The sequence below is a fragment of the Pinus tabuliformis genome, chromosome 2_2 (genome assembly GCF_031772625.1).
Source record: "Pinus tabuliformis cultivar Carrire ecotype Pingquan chromosome 2_2, CPIR1, whole genome shotgun sequence".
Taxonomy (NCBI): Eukaryota; Viridiplantae; Streptophyta; class Pinopsida; order Pinales; family Pinaceae; genus Pinus; species Pinus tabuliformis.
This window is the reverse complement of record NC_142300.1, coordinates 750,752,105-750,765,154: the sequence shown is the minus strand read 5'-3', so window position 1 is coordinate 750,765,154 and position 13,050 is coordinate 750,752,105. Positions and strand designations below refer to the sequence as shown.

The 13,050-nt window shown below is 38.7% G+C and overlaps 1 protein-coding gene across 1 annotated transcript; it reads right to left on the bottom strand.

Annotated features, from left to right (window-relative positions):
* Positions 1–11,431: 11,431 nt before the first annotated feature.
* Positions 11,432–12,474, bottom strand: LOC149194861 (disease resistance protein RPS2-like). The gene is made up of 2 exons (XM_089407826.1): positions 12,201–12,474; positions 11,432–12,051 (listed from the first exon to the last, which is right to left on the bottom strand). The coding sequence occupies exons 1-2, from the start codon at positions 12,472–12,474 to the stop codon at positions 11,432–11,434; spliced, it is 894 nt and encodes a 297-aa protein (XP_089263952.1).
* Between the last annotated feature and the right edge of the window lie 576 nt (positions 12,475–13,050).

The following is a 13,050-nucleotide window of genomic DNA, read 5'->3' as shown; positions in this document are numbered from 1 at the left end:
GTAGTGTTGTTCCTTAATAGAATTATTTGTGTACTTACCCAAGACTTTGACAAAACATGCTCTCCTGGTTTCTCATCAATTAATGATAAGAGCCCCACACCTTGAGTTTGCTGATATTTTCAAATTAGTACCATATTATTGTATATGAACTAAAATTATTTCACGTGTTTTAATTTAATTTCAAATGGCATGTTTGGGGTTTCGTAGAAAGGACAACGAGCATTGCATGAACTTCTCAAAATAATTTCCACAATAAAGCTTTCCTCAAGACTTTTCCTTTGGCATCATATTTCTCAAGGTTCAAAATCATTATTATTGATGAATGTCATATGTTGGTATGTAAAATATGGGTTGTCCTCCTCAAGTTTCTGGAGGAACCACTTATAGATGTTGTCTTCATATATAGTCAACCATGTTTGGCCAAAGTCAAACTCTGTCAACCTTAGTAAACTAATATGTCATCATTGGTCAATCAAAGTCAACCATGATCAACCATTATGGTCAATCAATATCTATATGGTTATAATGATCAAACATGGTAAGCCAAGGTCTATATGGTTGGATATGGTCAAGCATAATGGTTAATCAATTTATTTATGGTCAATAATGGTCAACCATGGTCAATCAATGTGAATCATCATCAACCATGTTCAACAATGATCAGCCATGTTCAACCATGGTCAACCATGATTAACCATGGTCATAATGGTCAATCAATGTCTCTATGGTCAACCATGATCAACCATGATCAACCATGGTCAACCATGGTTAATGTATCTATGGTCAAGCATTGTCAACCTGGTTAACCATAGTCAATCATTGTAGACAATGGTCAACCATGATCAAACTTAGTTGAATTTTGCTAACCATGATGAACCGTGATCAAGGTCTCTCTAGTTGAATATGGTTAATTGTGATTAACCATGGTTAATCGTGATAAACCATGGTTCACCATATTCAACCATGGTTAGATATGGTTAACCATAGTCAATCAATGTCAACCATGATCAACCATGCTCAATCATTGTCAACTATTACTAAGAAAGGTCATAATTGTCAGTCAATATCCCTCCAGTCAACTATGGTCAGTTGTAGTCAACCATACTTGAATATGGTCAACCATGACCAATGTCTCTATGGCCAAACATGGTTAAATATGGTCACCCAAGGTCAACTATGGTAAACTACGATCAACCATGGTTGATTATGGTCAACCATGATCAATCATGGTTAAATATCATCAAATATGATAAACCATAGTTGATTATGTTCAACCGTAATGAATTGTGGTTGAATATAATCAAATATGATCAACCATGATCAACATCTCTATTGCTGAATATGGTCAACCATGATCAACCATGGTCAACCATGATCAACCATGGTCAACCACGATTAACCATTATAAACCATAATCAACCATGGTGATACTTGGTCAACATAGCCAACATAGAACATTTCATGCTCTACCATGGTTGAGTGTAGTCAGCCATGGTTGGATATGGTCAACCATGATCAACCATGGTTAACCATGGTCAATGTCTCTATAATTATCCATAGTCAAACATGGTCAACCATGATCAACAATGGTCAACCATGGTCAACTAATCATGATCAATCATGGTTGAATATTGTCAAACATTATCAACCATGATCAACGTCTTTATGGTTGAATATGGTTAACCATGGTCAACCATGATCAACCATGATCAACCATGGTCATCTTTGGTCAATTATAGTCATCCTAGAACATTTCATGGTCTACTATGGTTGAATATTGTCAACAATGGTCAAACATGTTCAACCATCACCATGCAAGGTCATAATGGTCATTCAATGTCGTTATGGTCAACTATAGTCAATTGTGGTAAACCATATTCAATGTCTCTGTAGTAAGCCATTGTCAAACATGGTCAACCATGATCAACCATGGTCAACTATAGTCAACCTTCGTCAACCATGATTGACCATGGTCAACCTTGGTTAGCCATAATCAACTGTGGCTGATTTTGGTCAACAATGGTTGATTATGGTCAACCATGACCAGCCATGGTTGAATATTTTCAAACATGATCAACCATGGTCAACCACGATTAAGGTCTCTATGGTTGAATATAGTCAACCATGATCACCCATAGTCATCTTTGGTCAACCATAGTCAACCTAGGAAATTCCATGCTCTACTAACTACTAATGACAAGGTTTCACCTAAAAATACTGCAATCCATATTCCAGCGGCCAAATACAAGAAGGGCACCATTTTCTCCATCGTGACCAGAACAATATCTTCAATTATTATTGTTGGACAAAGTTAGCATATTGATTGAATAAGGACGCTGGGTAAATCATAATGAGAAGTTAATGAGGATTGTGATGTTTGACACTACTATGATGTGTAATATATATATATATATATCCCATTGTTATAGACATTTTTGGGCCCTACAACCCCAAGCATGAAATGTCCATAAACCAAGGGCTCCTAAGTCTCTAAAAGTGTTTTTCTAACCCCTAAAGGAAGAAGGTCAACTGATGACAGCTTCTCCCAGAAGTTCTCCATGAAAAACTGCTCAGAATTGGTAAAAACGAGATCATTTCAGCTGCTCCACAGGCCAGGTGCGTTGCATCTCACCTAAGTACACTATGAGGGTGCGTTGCATTTCAAAAAGCCCTTCTATGGGGTGCGATGGGCGAGAAATGACAAATGGCAGTGTCATTCCGCGAGGTGGAGAGGCAATGGAAGCTTCCAAAAACTTCTCCCGTGACACTTGCCTCTCTGAATTCGACCAAGGATGAGTAAGACATCATCAATCTCCAAGTGGAAGCACGAACTATCAGAGAGAAGACACTAATCAAATCATAAGCTGACTCATCTCCATTACAGATATCTATATATGGATCCCTCATCCCAGAGATCCAGAGGCTGGAATTTTGCATATTATAAGGAATTGTTGTTGGTTTCTTGAGACAAACATCAGATTGTTGGGTGATCTAAGCTTTGTATGAGGTGAAGAGGGGCTTCCTTGCTGAGAGGTTGATGTTGGGTCAGAACAACTGGTTGTAACTCCTCTTGGCTTTTTCTTGTTTATCAATAAAAGCTATTCAAGTTTTCCTCCATACTCTTGTGTCATTTATGTTTGCTGCATTTGTATGGTCAATTTACATCTGATCCTAGATTGTTTATAATTATAGATCCATGTCTTTGTATAGTGCTATTCTACTGTGATCTTACAGGTACTCTGTGAAGCTGGGCATGCAAGGGAACAAGTAGCGAAAGACTATCAAGGAAGAGAGGAATCAAACCAGGAGATTAGCGCAAGACAGAGGTTGGTCTTCTTTGTTCCTCTCTATCTATACTTTATAAAGGAAAAACAAAAGTAGCTTTATTGTGTTTGTTTCTAAGGTAGCTATCACACCTTAGTGGGATAAGCAGTTCTGAGTAGACACTTTTCCCTGTAACAAAATGGCAACCCCGCTGGGGACGAATTAGTTTGTTTGTTTATCTTCCTTATTTTCTATTTCATAAACTTACAGGTAGCATTCGAACTACATTTTCCATAGCAAATGCAAAGTAGATAAATGCTACTTCAGTCCATCTGCGGGATCTGTTTATGATTTAAACAACTGATTCACAAAATCTCTGATTGTCCTTGTGATAGCTCTTAGATCCTCCTTAAATCTACCCCTGATTGTTGAATTACTAATTACCTTTTTCTCGGCAAAAACCCATGAAATGAACCACAAACCGTGACCCGGAACCCAATCAAAGTCTCGTTTCTGGCCCAGCGCAGGTACTGTTCTGAGAATCTGAAATTCAGCGCACTTCCCGAGTGTAGAAGGTGTGTTGCATTTCAAATTCCCTGTGTTATAGGTGCGCTGATCAGGCTAGGCTTTGTGCAGTTTTGGTTTCTGTGATTCATTCTTTCCAGTTCTATTCCTGAATTTTGCTGCCTGTGATCAGTATATGTCTGTTTGAAACCCCTTTTCCTTGCTATTATTCTGCCTCCTTTGTACAAAAGAACTGTAAATGTTTTTGTGTGTTTGTTGAGTCATTTTCAGTTTTCCTTTGCAAAAGTAGCGTAATCGTACTGTCGTCCTTTGATTTGAAACTGTCGCAAGTGTTGATTTCAATCGTAGGAAAGAGTTTGATTACTGTTGATAGTCGTTTATCCTGTTACTATTGTTTTTGGTCTGAATTTGTAATTTTTCTAGTGTCAAAACAAGTATTCATTTCAAAATCATAAGGTGTTGTGATCGTCTCCATTTTTTATTTCGAAAAGAAACTTGTTGATATTTGTCGCTTGAAAAGAAATTCAGATTTGTGCATCAACTTTCTTCTTATCATTCATATACTAAGAAAGTCGAAAACAAATAAATGTATGTGCATTTTCATTTAGACAGTCTGATTGGTTTGATTTAAGAAAGTGCATTTAGAGTGTGCTCTTTGCTCTTTGTGAAAGAATTCTGTCTTTCTTTCCTTAGTAGCTAGGATTTTCATTGCGCAAAGAAGATAAAAAGATTGTTTATCATCTTAGATTGCATTTTAGGAATTACATCTACATCTCGCGGTGAACCTGAAAGGCAAACTTCATAAACAAGATCAACTATAAAATAAATTCAATGAATCTAACAACGCTTTGGAACTTAACGCACAACATTTAGAAGTCTAGGCTAGAGATGTATTCGGGCATCGTAAAGCCTGGTAACTGTTGTCCTCACTGATGGTTGGGTGATTCCTCCACTTTGAGACGATAAGTGCCAGTACGGACTTGTGCTCCCACGTACCGTCGAGTATATTTTGGGAGACCACAATAGGCTTAATCATTTATCCATAGGAAGCCGTGTATGCCGCCCTATCGATCGCAACGCACTGAACACAACATTCGGGAAGATTGACTGTCGTACTGTAAAAAGTATTTTGCAGTTTTGCGATTGGTTTGGTAATCCCTCTACCTAGATTTCCAAAGTAGTCCCTTTCATTTCTTTTGAGACTCTTTAACAGAAAAGGTCCATCTGAGCACTTGTCACTTTAAGCTCATTAAAAATCGAAGGAGACTAGAGTCATCTTTTGTTTTTTCTTGACTCTTAAAAATTGAAAAAACAAGTTGTGTCAAAGTGTCTAAAATTTATTTTAAACGGAATATTCATTACCCTTTCCTACGTTGATCTTGGGTTGAGAAAATGGAATCCACCAACCAAGGAATTCCCCTTGGAGGAAATCCTAGTCCCTTCTCCTCTTGGGGAGATGTTGGTGTGCCCGATATGGCCACATTGTCGCTTCCAAGGCTGACAATCGGCTTACCTGTATGGCTCTTCTCAACCTCTGTCGTTCAGAACACCGCAATTCCTGAACAATCGAGTCAGCAACTAGACGAGTCCAGAGTTAACCACCAACCTTCTACTTCCTCTAATTCTTATTCTCCTCCTTCCTCTTCGCTTGATGGGGCTGGTAAAGCCAAAATTCAAGAACCTGAGAAGAAGAAGGAGCCAAAAGCGAATGGGGGCAAACGAGCATCGTCTAGCGAAAATCCACACACTGCACCGACCAGGCCTAAATCGCCATGTGTCATTTGCAAAGGAGACCACTATCATAGAGATTGTCCTTGCATCCCTCGGATCTTAAGGGACTGGTCTCCTCGTTTGCACAACCCGGTGTCGTCAACCTCTGGTGATCATGTTGAAAACACACCGTCGACTAGTGAAAGTGAAACCCTAGGACAAAAAGGAAAATATAGATTTCCTTGCAAAATTGTGCGAAGGCGATCATGCCATCCACCGTTGTCCCTTCTTAGACGAGGCTAAAAGAGTTTTGGACGATCGTTCGGTTTCACCGTTACGACTTCCTCCTGGATATAAAAAACTCTTGCTGAGTCCGTCACTAGTTGAAAATCCGACTGGCCCGCTCAAGTGGTCAGCTGAAGCATCTATCATTGAAGACAAACCATCTGAACCCATACCAGACGAAAGTCAAAAGGTCGAGGCGGCAGTTGACCCGGTCTTGCCTTCAGAGGTTCCATCTTCAGAGGATACAGTCACCAAAGATAACAAGGATGACACCGTCCAAATTCTTTTCGTAAGCACAGACTCCAATGAACATGGGGGCAATTTACCCATTCCTTTACCGCAGGAAGGAAGTTCGTCAGAGTCATACCCGGCCGTCTATTCGGTCCCACCTCCAAGCAACCTAGTTGTCTCCTTTGATTGGAATCAACTAGGCAGACCCCGTTTACCAGCTAGTGTACCATTCTGAATTATTGTTCAAATATATAGAATGGTTATGGCTGGTACCATCATAGATGAAGGGGCTTCTGTGAGTATCCTTTCCTCGACTGCTTGGAAAGCGCTTGGTTCGCCATCGCTTTTGCCTGAGATGAGAAATCTAACAGGCTTTGATAAAGGAACCAGTCGACCGTTAGGGATCCTTCCCAATGTACCCATAACATTGAGAGGAAAAACTATTCAAATGAACATAATGGTAGTTCAAGGACCCCTGGATTATAATCTACTCCTTGGACGAGACTATATTTATTGCATGGGAGCAATTGTCTCCTCACTCTTTAGAGTAATGTGTTTTCCGAACGAAGGAAGAAACAATGTAAACTTTGAAACGGGAACTATAAACTCAAAACGGGAACTCTGGCCAAAAAACCCCGAAAAAACATCAAAAACAGTGCTAAAAACGAAAAGTGTGTATACTGGAACAATGATTTTATTTTTTAGGGTCAATTTTGAACATGTTTTAAAAATGGCAGTGACTACGAGCTTTACTATGAAATTTTCGTGCAAAATATAGCTTCAAAACGAAAAAGTGATGATACTGGAACGATGATTTTTTTTTTAGGGTCAATTTTCAAACTTTTTAAAAAATGCTAGTAAAACCAAATTTTTATGTGCCAAACAAAGTTGTTTATGAGGAAAAAAACACATTAATGTTTTTGGTAGAATATCATTTTTCTTTCCTAAGTATACATTCAACATGTTTTCAACCATTACATGCCATGGTTATTTCACCTAAACGTAGATGGAGAAATTTATCATATCACATCAAGCACGTTTTCCTGATTATCCTTATTTTAATTTTGAGCATGACAAATTCATAGGATGCCAAGATTTCACCAAAAAGAGGAATTGGAGACAGATTATAGTGAATCTCCTCTAATGACCCTCGCTAAATTGATCACCCTCAAATATGTTCACAAAAAGTTCACAAGGAATCCCAGAAGCAAGTTTCATTTGTTCTAAAGCAACTCAGTTACACCTCAAGAACCTTGTTACTCACTCATAAATGTGTTCCCGAGAAATGAAGGTAGCATAACTTCATTTGCTATCAATAAATCCCAAACCTAGATGCCAGAGGATTTTCTCTCAAGAATGAAATAATTGGAAAAAACAAGCAAGTTCCTAGAAGATAACTCTAGTGTCAATCACAATCCTAATAATGCATCATCAATGAAATCATACCCCACATGTAGGGAGAATACGATGAGCTACCTACGACCAATTGATTTAAATTGATTAGAGTATCTAAGGCCATAATAATAATCTATTTTAATTTCTTTTCAAACCTTTAAAGGAAGGTCACTGTCACTGTCATCTTATGAACTACTATAATAACTTTGTTGGTGTTTTAAATATAGTTACATGGTATTTTGTGTTTGTCTTATTTTGTTACAGGTGACTCATGAGGAGCACATGGACACTAATATCACAATGGGAAACACAACCAAAATGAGCAAACTAAGTTTGGACCTCCATTAGCATCAATTACCACTGAGAAAGGATTACATTTATCAAATTCACTGTGAATATATTAACTACAGCATAAAAACATCTCCCTTGGCAACAATTCTAAAAAGTCAATTAAGTCAAGAATTTACACCCTATATAAGGAGACACCCCTATTAATATGGTTATTCAATGCATTGCTTCCCCCACTATTATCAATTAGATGTTACCCATCCTCATATCTAAATAAAAGAAAAGGGAGAAATAAAATAAATGAAAAGCATCCCAATGGGGGAAGTAACGAGGGATATAAAAACCTTTTATGGGGCTATGAACATCTAGTTGGTAGTAAATGCTTATTATTTCATTGTGGTGATTACATTGTAGACATAGAAACTCATTAATATTGGAAGAATACTTTTAGAAATCCTTGAGTCATATTTAAGGAGTCTATTACCTCGAGATCTATACAAACCCATTGGATCAAAAACCAAACCTAAAGTGAAAGTGACAAAATTTATTTTTTAAAAAGTAAATGACCTTTATGGATAAATTAATATAATAAAGAAGTATTTCTTAATCCTCGATAAAAAGCTTTCAATGTTAAACGAATATATCTAATCTCTTGTGAATTCCTAATAAAATTAACTAAAAATATATTATTATACCATAACTATAACAATATATATCATCAAGTTCATCGCAAATAGATAGTACATTCATTTGTGAATAATCATGTTCCTCTTAAAATAGATATACTATTTAGTTTCTTAAGATAGATATACTATTTACTTTCTATTTGTACCTATATAGTTTCTTTCTTATATAGAGATACACATAATTATATGACGACACAAAAAGAGAGAGATATTTACGTTGTTACAATAGATAAAAAAAAATAAGACAAATTACATTAGTCCTGTGATGTGAACTTTTTATGAAAATAAGGCACAACACATTCATATTATCATTGCAATAAATTGAAGAGGTTGAAAAACAAATCTAAAATAGCATCTATGCTCAACAATATGTCGGTTGAGCCCTGTGATATGAACTACTTGTTTGTTGTCAATGCCCTGTAAAAGAGTTGGATTAAAGATGTTTTAGAACTTCATTTCCAAAAAGGGAAAAAATTTATTGTAATTTTTTACTTCATTAAATAGATCGTATTTGTCAACGTAAATGGATTGGATTTTGTCAACATTGTTAGCAAAATGTACGCCATGAAATCAAATGAAAAACGCGCCAATGAAATGAATAAGATATGCAGATTCTCATGCATTGAATGAGATGATGAAATGAATAAGTTGGGATATTGGTTTTATGATCCTCTTGAGGCGTTGTAGATGTTTGCATTCTGAGGCTTTCCAAAACATTACTGCTTCTCTTTATTATCTGGCCTGTATAGTGTACCGTCTGTTGTTTCTCTTCTGCAAGCGAGCGAGTTTGTGTTTTATCTGGTTTTCTTGCAAGCGTTCGACTCAAGTTGCTTATAACCTGGAATCACTGCTGGGAATTGAGAATCCCCCCCCCCCCCCCCCCCCACCCGGGCGATTCTCATTTAGTAAGTTGTGGAGAATACCTAGTTGACATTAGTGATATGGTCTGCAAAAATAGTTTGCAACATAGTCCTAAGATTATATAAGCATTATAATTTATTGGTCCTCTCAAAATTTGTTCAATGTATCATCTAGTAGTTTGTGGAGAATACATATTCAACATTAGTGATATGGTTTGCAAAAATATTTGTAACTTGTTTGTTTAGTATCCATCATTGAAGTTAGTGACCACATCTCCATAAATAGTTCTTCTATCATGGAAGGAGCATATATCAATGGTGAGGTTTACACAAGAAGAGCCACTTTATTTTTATATCATGTAAATAGAATATTTTTATTATTAATATGTGTGTGTTCATTTGGTGTATATTATAATTATATTATTAATATGCTGTGTTCATTCGGTGTATATATAATTATATTATTAATATGCGTGTGTTCATTCGGTGTATATTATAATTATATGATTAATATGCGTGTGTTCATTCGGTGTATATTATAATTATATTATTAATATGCGTGTGTTCATTTGTATGTATGTACACCATCCACTATTTGTTAGGTAGAAATCCCGCAGAGCGAACAAAAACCAAAATTTCATATTGGAGATGTGTGGTATCAAATCCCATTGTCATTATCACGAACCTTCCTCATGCGATAAACCCTGTAACTGGAAATTTGCATATTGGAGATGCGCGGTATCGAACCCCGTACGTCTCGCATACCCTGTAACTGGAAATTTTCATATTGAAGATGCGCGGTATCGAACCCTGTACCTCGCATGCAAAGCGAAAATTGTCATCAACGTGACTCCTTCTAATGCAAGAAACCCTAAATTGGAAAAAATTTCATATTGGAGATCAGAATCGCTCCAAATAGTGTTTACATCTACACAACTATGGAGCAGCTATTACTGATGGGACGCTGGGGAGTATGGTCGATATTCATTTCATCATCCCATTCATTTCATGTAAGCACTGTTTGGGGCGATTTTGAGAATCGTCGGGTGGGGGGGCGATTCCAAACAATGTTTACATCTACACAACTATGGAGCAGCTATTACTGATGGGACGCTGGGGAGTATGGTCGATATTCATTTCATCATCCCATTCAACAACTATGGAGTAGCTATTACTAATGGGACGCTGGGGAGTATGGTCGATATTCATTTCATCATCCCATTCATTTCATGTAAGCACTGTTTGGGGCGATTCTGAGAATCGCCGGGTGGGGGGGCGATTCTCAGAATCGCCCCAAACAGTGTTTACATCTACACAACTATGGAGCAGCTATTACTGATGGGATGCTGGGGAGTATGGTCGATATTCATTTCATCATCATTTCATGTAAGAACTGTTTGGGGCGATTCTCAGAATCGCCGAGTGGGGGGCGATTCTCAGAATCGCCCCAAACAGTGTTTACATCTACACAACTATGGAGCAGCTATTACTGATGGGACGCTGGGAGTATGGTTGATATTCATTTCATCATCCCATTCATTTCATGAATCGCCCCAAATAATGTTTACATCTACACAACTATGGAGCAGCTATTACTGATGGGACGCTGGGGAGTATGGTCGATATTCATTTCATCATCCCATTCATTTCATGTAAGCACTGTTTGGGGCGATTTTGAGAATCGCCGGGTGGGTGGGGAGCGATTCTGAGGCGATTCTCAGAATCGCCCCAAACAGTGCTTACATGAAATGAGTGGGATGATGAAATGAATATCGACCATACTCCCTAGTGTCCCATCAGTAATAGCTGCTCCATAGTTGTGTAATGTAAACTTTTGAGTTGCGTTAAACTGCACAAACTGTTGATTGAAGCCATTTTTTGGGATCTCTTCTGACCTGTTGTCCACGTCATACTCTCGCAGTCGCTAATGTGCAAACCTTGCAAAGACGTGAGGCTGGAAATACTACTTGGTACACATTTCAAATCACCACACTTGTCAAGGTTCAGATACCTTAATGATCTTAACTTGTGAAGGTCAGATGGTAATTACGTGATTTCAGAGCCTTCCAGATCAAGGATTTGGAGGGCTGCGAGATTTGTAAAAGATGCAGGCAACCTTTTAATGGGCACCCATGCTAAGCTCAGGTATACCAGCGGTTTCAAACACCCCACACTCTCTGGCAATGACTAGATGTCCGTGGCGCTCAAATCCAAAACCTTAAGGGAGATCATACTCCCAATCACCTTTCTGGGAATTTCATTAAATGCTTTGTTTCTAGCCAATAGCAATGAAGATATTTCTGGAGCTCTCAATGACTCGGAAAGTGAGCTCAAATTGTTGCCGCCCAAAGCAATGCGAGTGCGGGCTGAAAATTCATTTTCATTCACAGCTGTTAGACCCTTCCCTTGGCGGCAGCAGAAGTTTTTTTCAGCCTCAGCAATCTGTATTGCCAGTCCACGTAGGACGTCGTGCATCCGGAAACATGTAATGCGCCCATCCACATCTTTCATGGCCGGTTCAATCAAACACCAATCCACCAGAATGTTGACGTACATTCTTCCCATCTCGAATGGGTCGTGGCCACCCTCATCTTCCACCTTCTTCTTTTCGAGGAGTCCTTCTCCCATCCATAACAAAATCGCCTCTGCTTCGACATGAACAACCTCGTCTTCTAAGAAGGCAGCACCTAAGTAAAGAAAGGCCAATTGGAGATGAACGTCGTAGCTGGCAAGTGCGTTGTAGCTCAACTTTAGGCGATCATGTACAGCTTCATCGCCTTTGCTGTTGGCGTTTGGCAACCTTTGAACTGCAAATTTCCACTCATTTGCATCATTAGTGCGTGCCATTGCCCTCCACACTTGTGACACACAACCTTGGTCGTTTCCTCATCGATGCCCTCGACCACATTTCCATTATTATATGGAAATGCATAATAGTGAAATAAATGCCAACTACCATTCTCCATCAAATCGCCCACTGTGATTGTGGACTCCTTTGCAACTCCCATCTGCAAGAGCAGGCTGGAATTCCTGGAGCTGATAATAATTTTGGAGTTGGAGAGTTGAATTAGGCGGAGTACACCCAATTCCTCCAGCAATTCAGCACCCTGCTCCCACACATCGTCTAAGAAGAGGGCGAACCTCTTCCCCTGCAGAGCCTCATTCAACGGACCTATGGTTATAGCTTCTTCGTTCATATTTGTGTTGGGATCTATAACCTTTCTCTGCATGATTATTTGTGTGAACAGTTCTTTCCTAAGACTTGAAATAGAAGGAGACCCAAAAATGGTAAGCCAAAGCAAGAAACCATCGCGGAAGAGATCCCTCACCTTATGTCTGTTGAAAACTGTTTTCAGAAGCAGACTCTTGTCGGAACCACCCTTCCCAACCACGCCAATTCGGGAGAAGGAAGAGTTGGACTCGGCATTGGTCACTAATTCCTCTGGCCTTTCAACAGCGCTGTCTTGTCCAGATTCTCATGCATTGAATGAGATGATGAAATGAATAAGTTGGGATATTGGTTTTATGATCCTCTCGAGGCATTGTAGATGTTTGCATTTTGAGGCTTTCCAAAGCATTACTGTTTCTCTTTATTATCTGGCCTGTATAGTGTACCATCTGTTGTTTCTCTTCTGCAAGCGAGCGAGTCCATCTTCAAGCGAGCGTGAGATTGCCATCAGAAGTGCATCTGCAAGCGAGCGAGTTCGTGTTTTATCTGGTTCTCTTGCGAGCGTTCGACTCAAGTTGCTTATAACCTGCAATCACTGCTGGGAATTGAAGAATCGCCGGGTGGTGGGGCGATTCTC

Bases quoted from the DNA above. Each gene is read 5' to 3' on its own strand.
- LOC149194861 (XM_089407826.1), bottom strand. From the start codon at position 12,474: ATGCAGAGAAAGGTTATAGATCCCAACACAAATATGAACGAAGAAGCT. The intron at 12,052-12,200 runs GTAGTTGGCATT...GGAAATTTGCAG, and splicing joins GGGCGATTTGATGGAGAATG to TTCAAAGGTTGCCAAACGCC.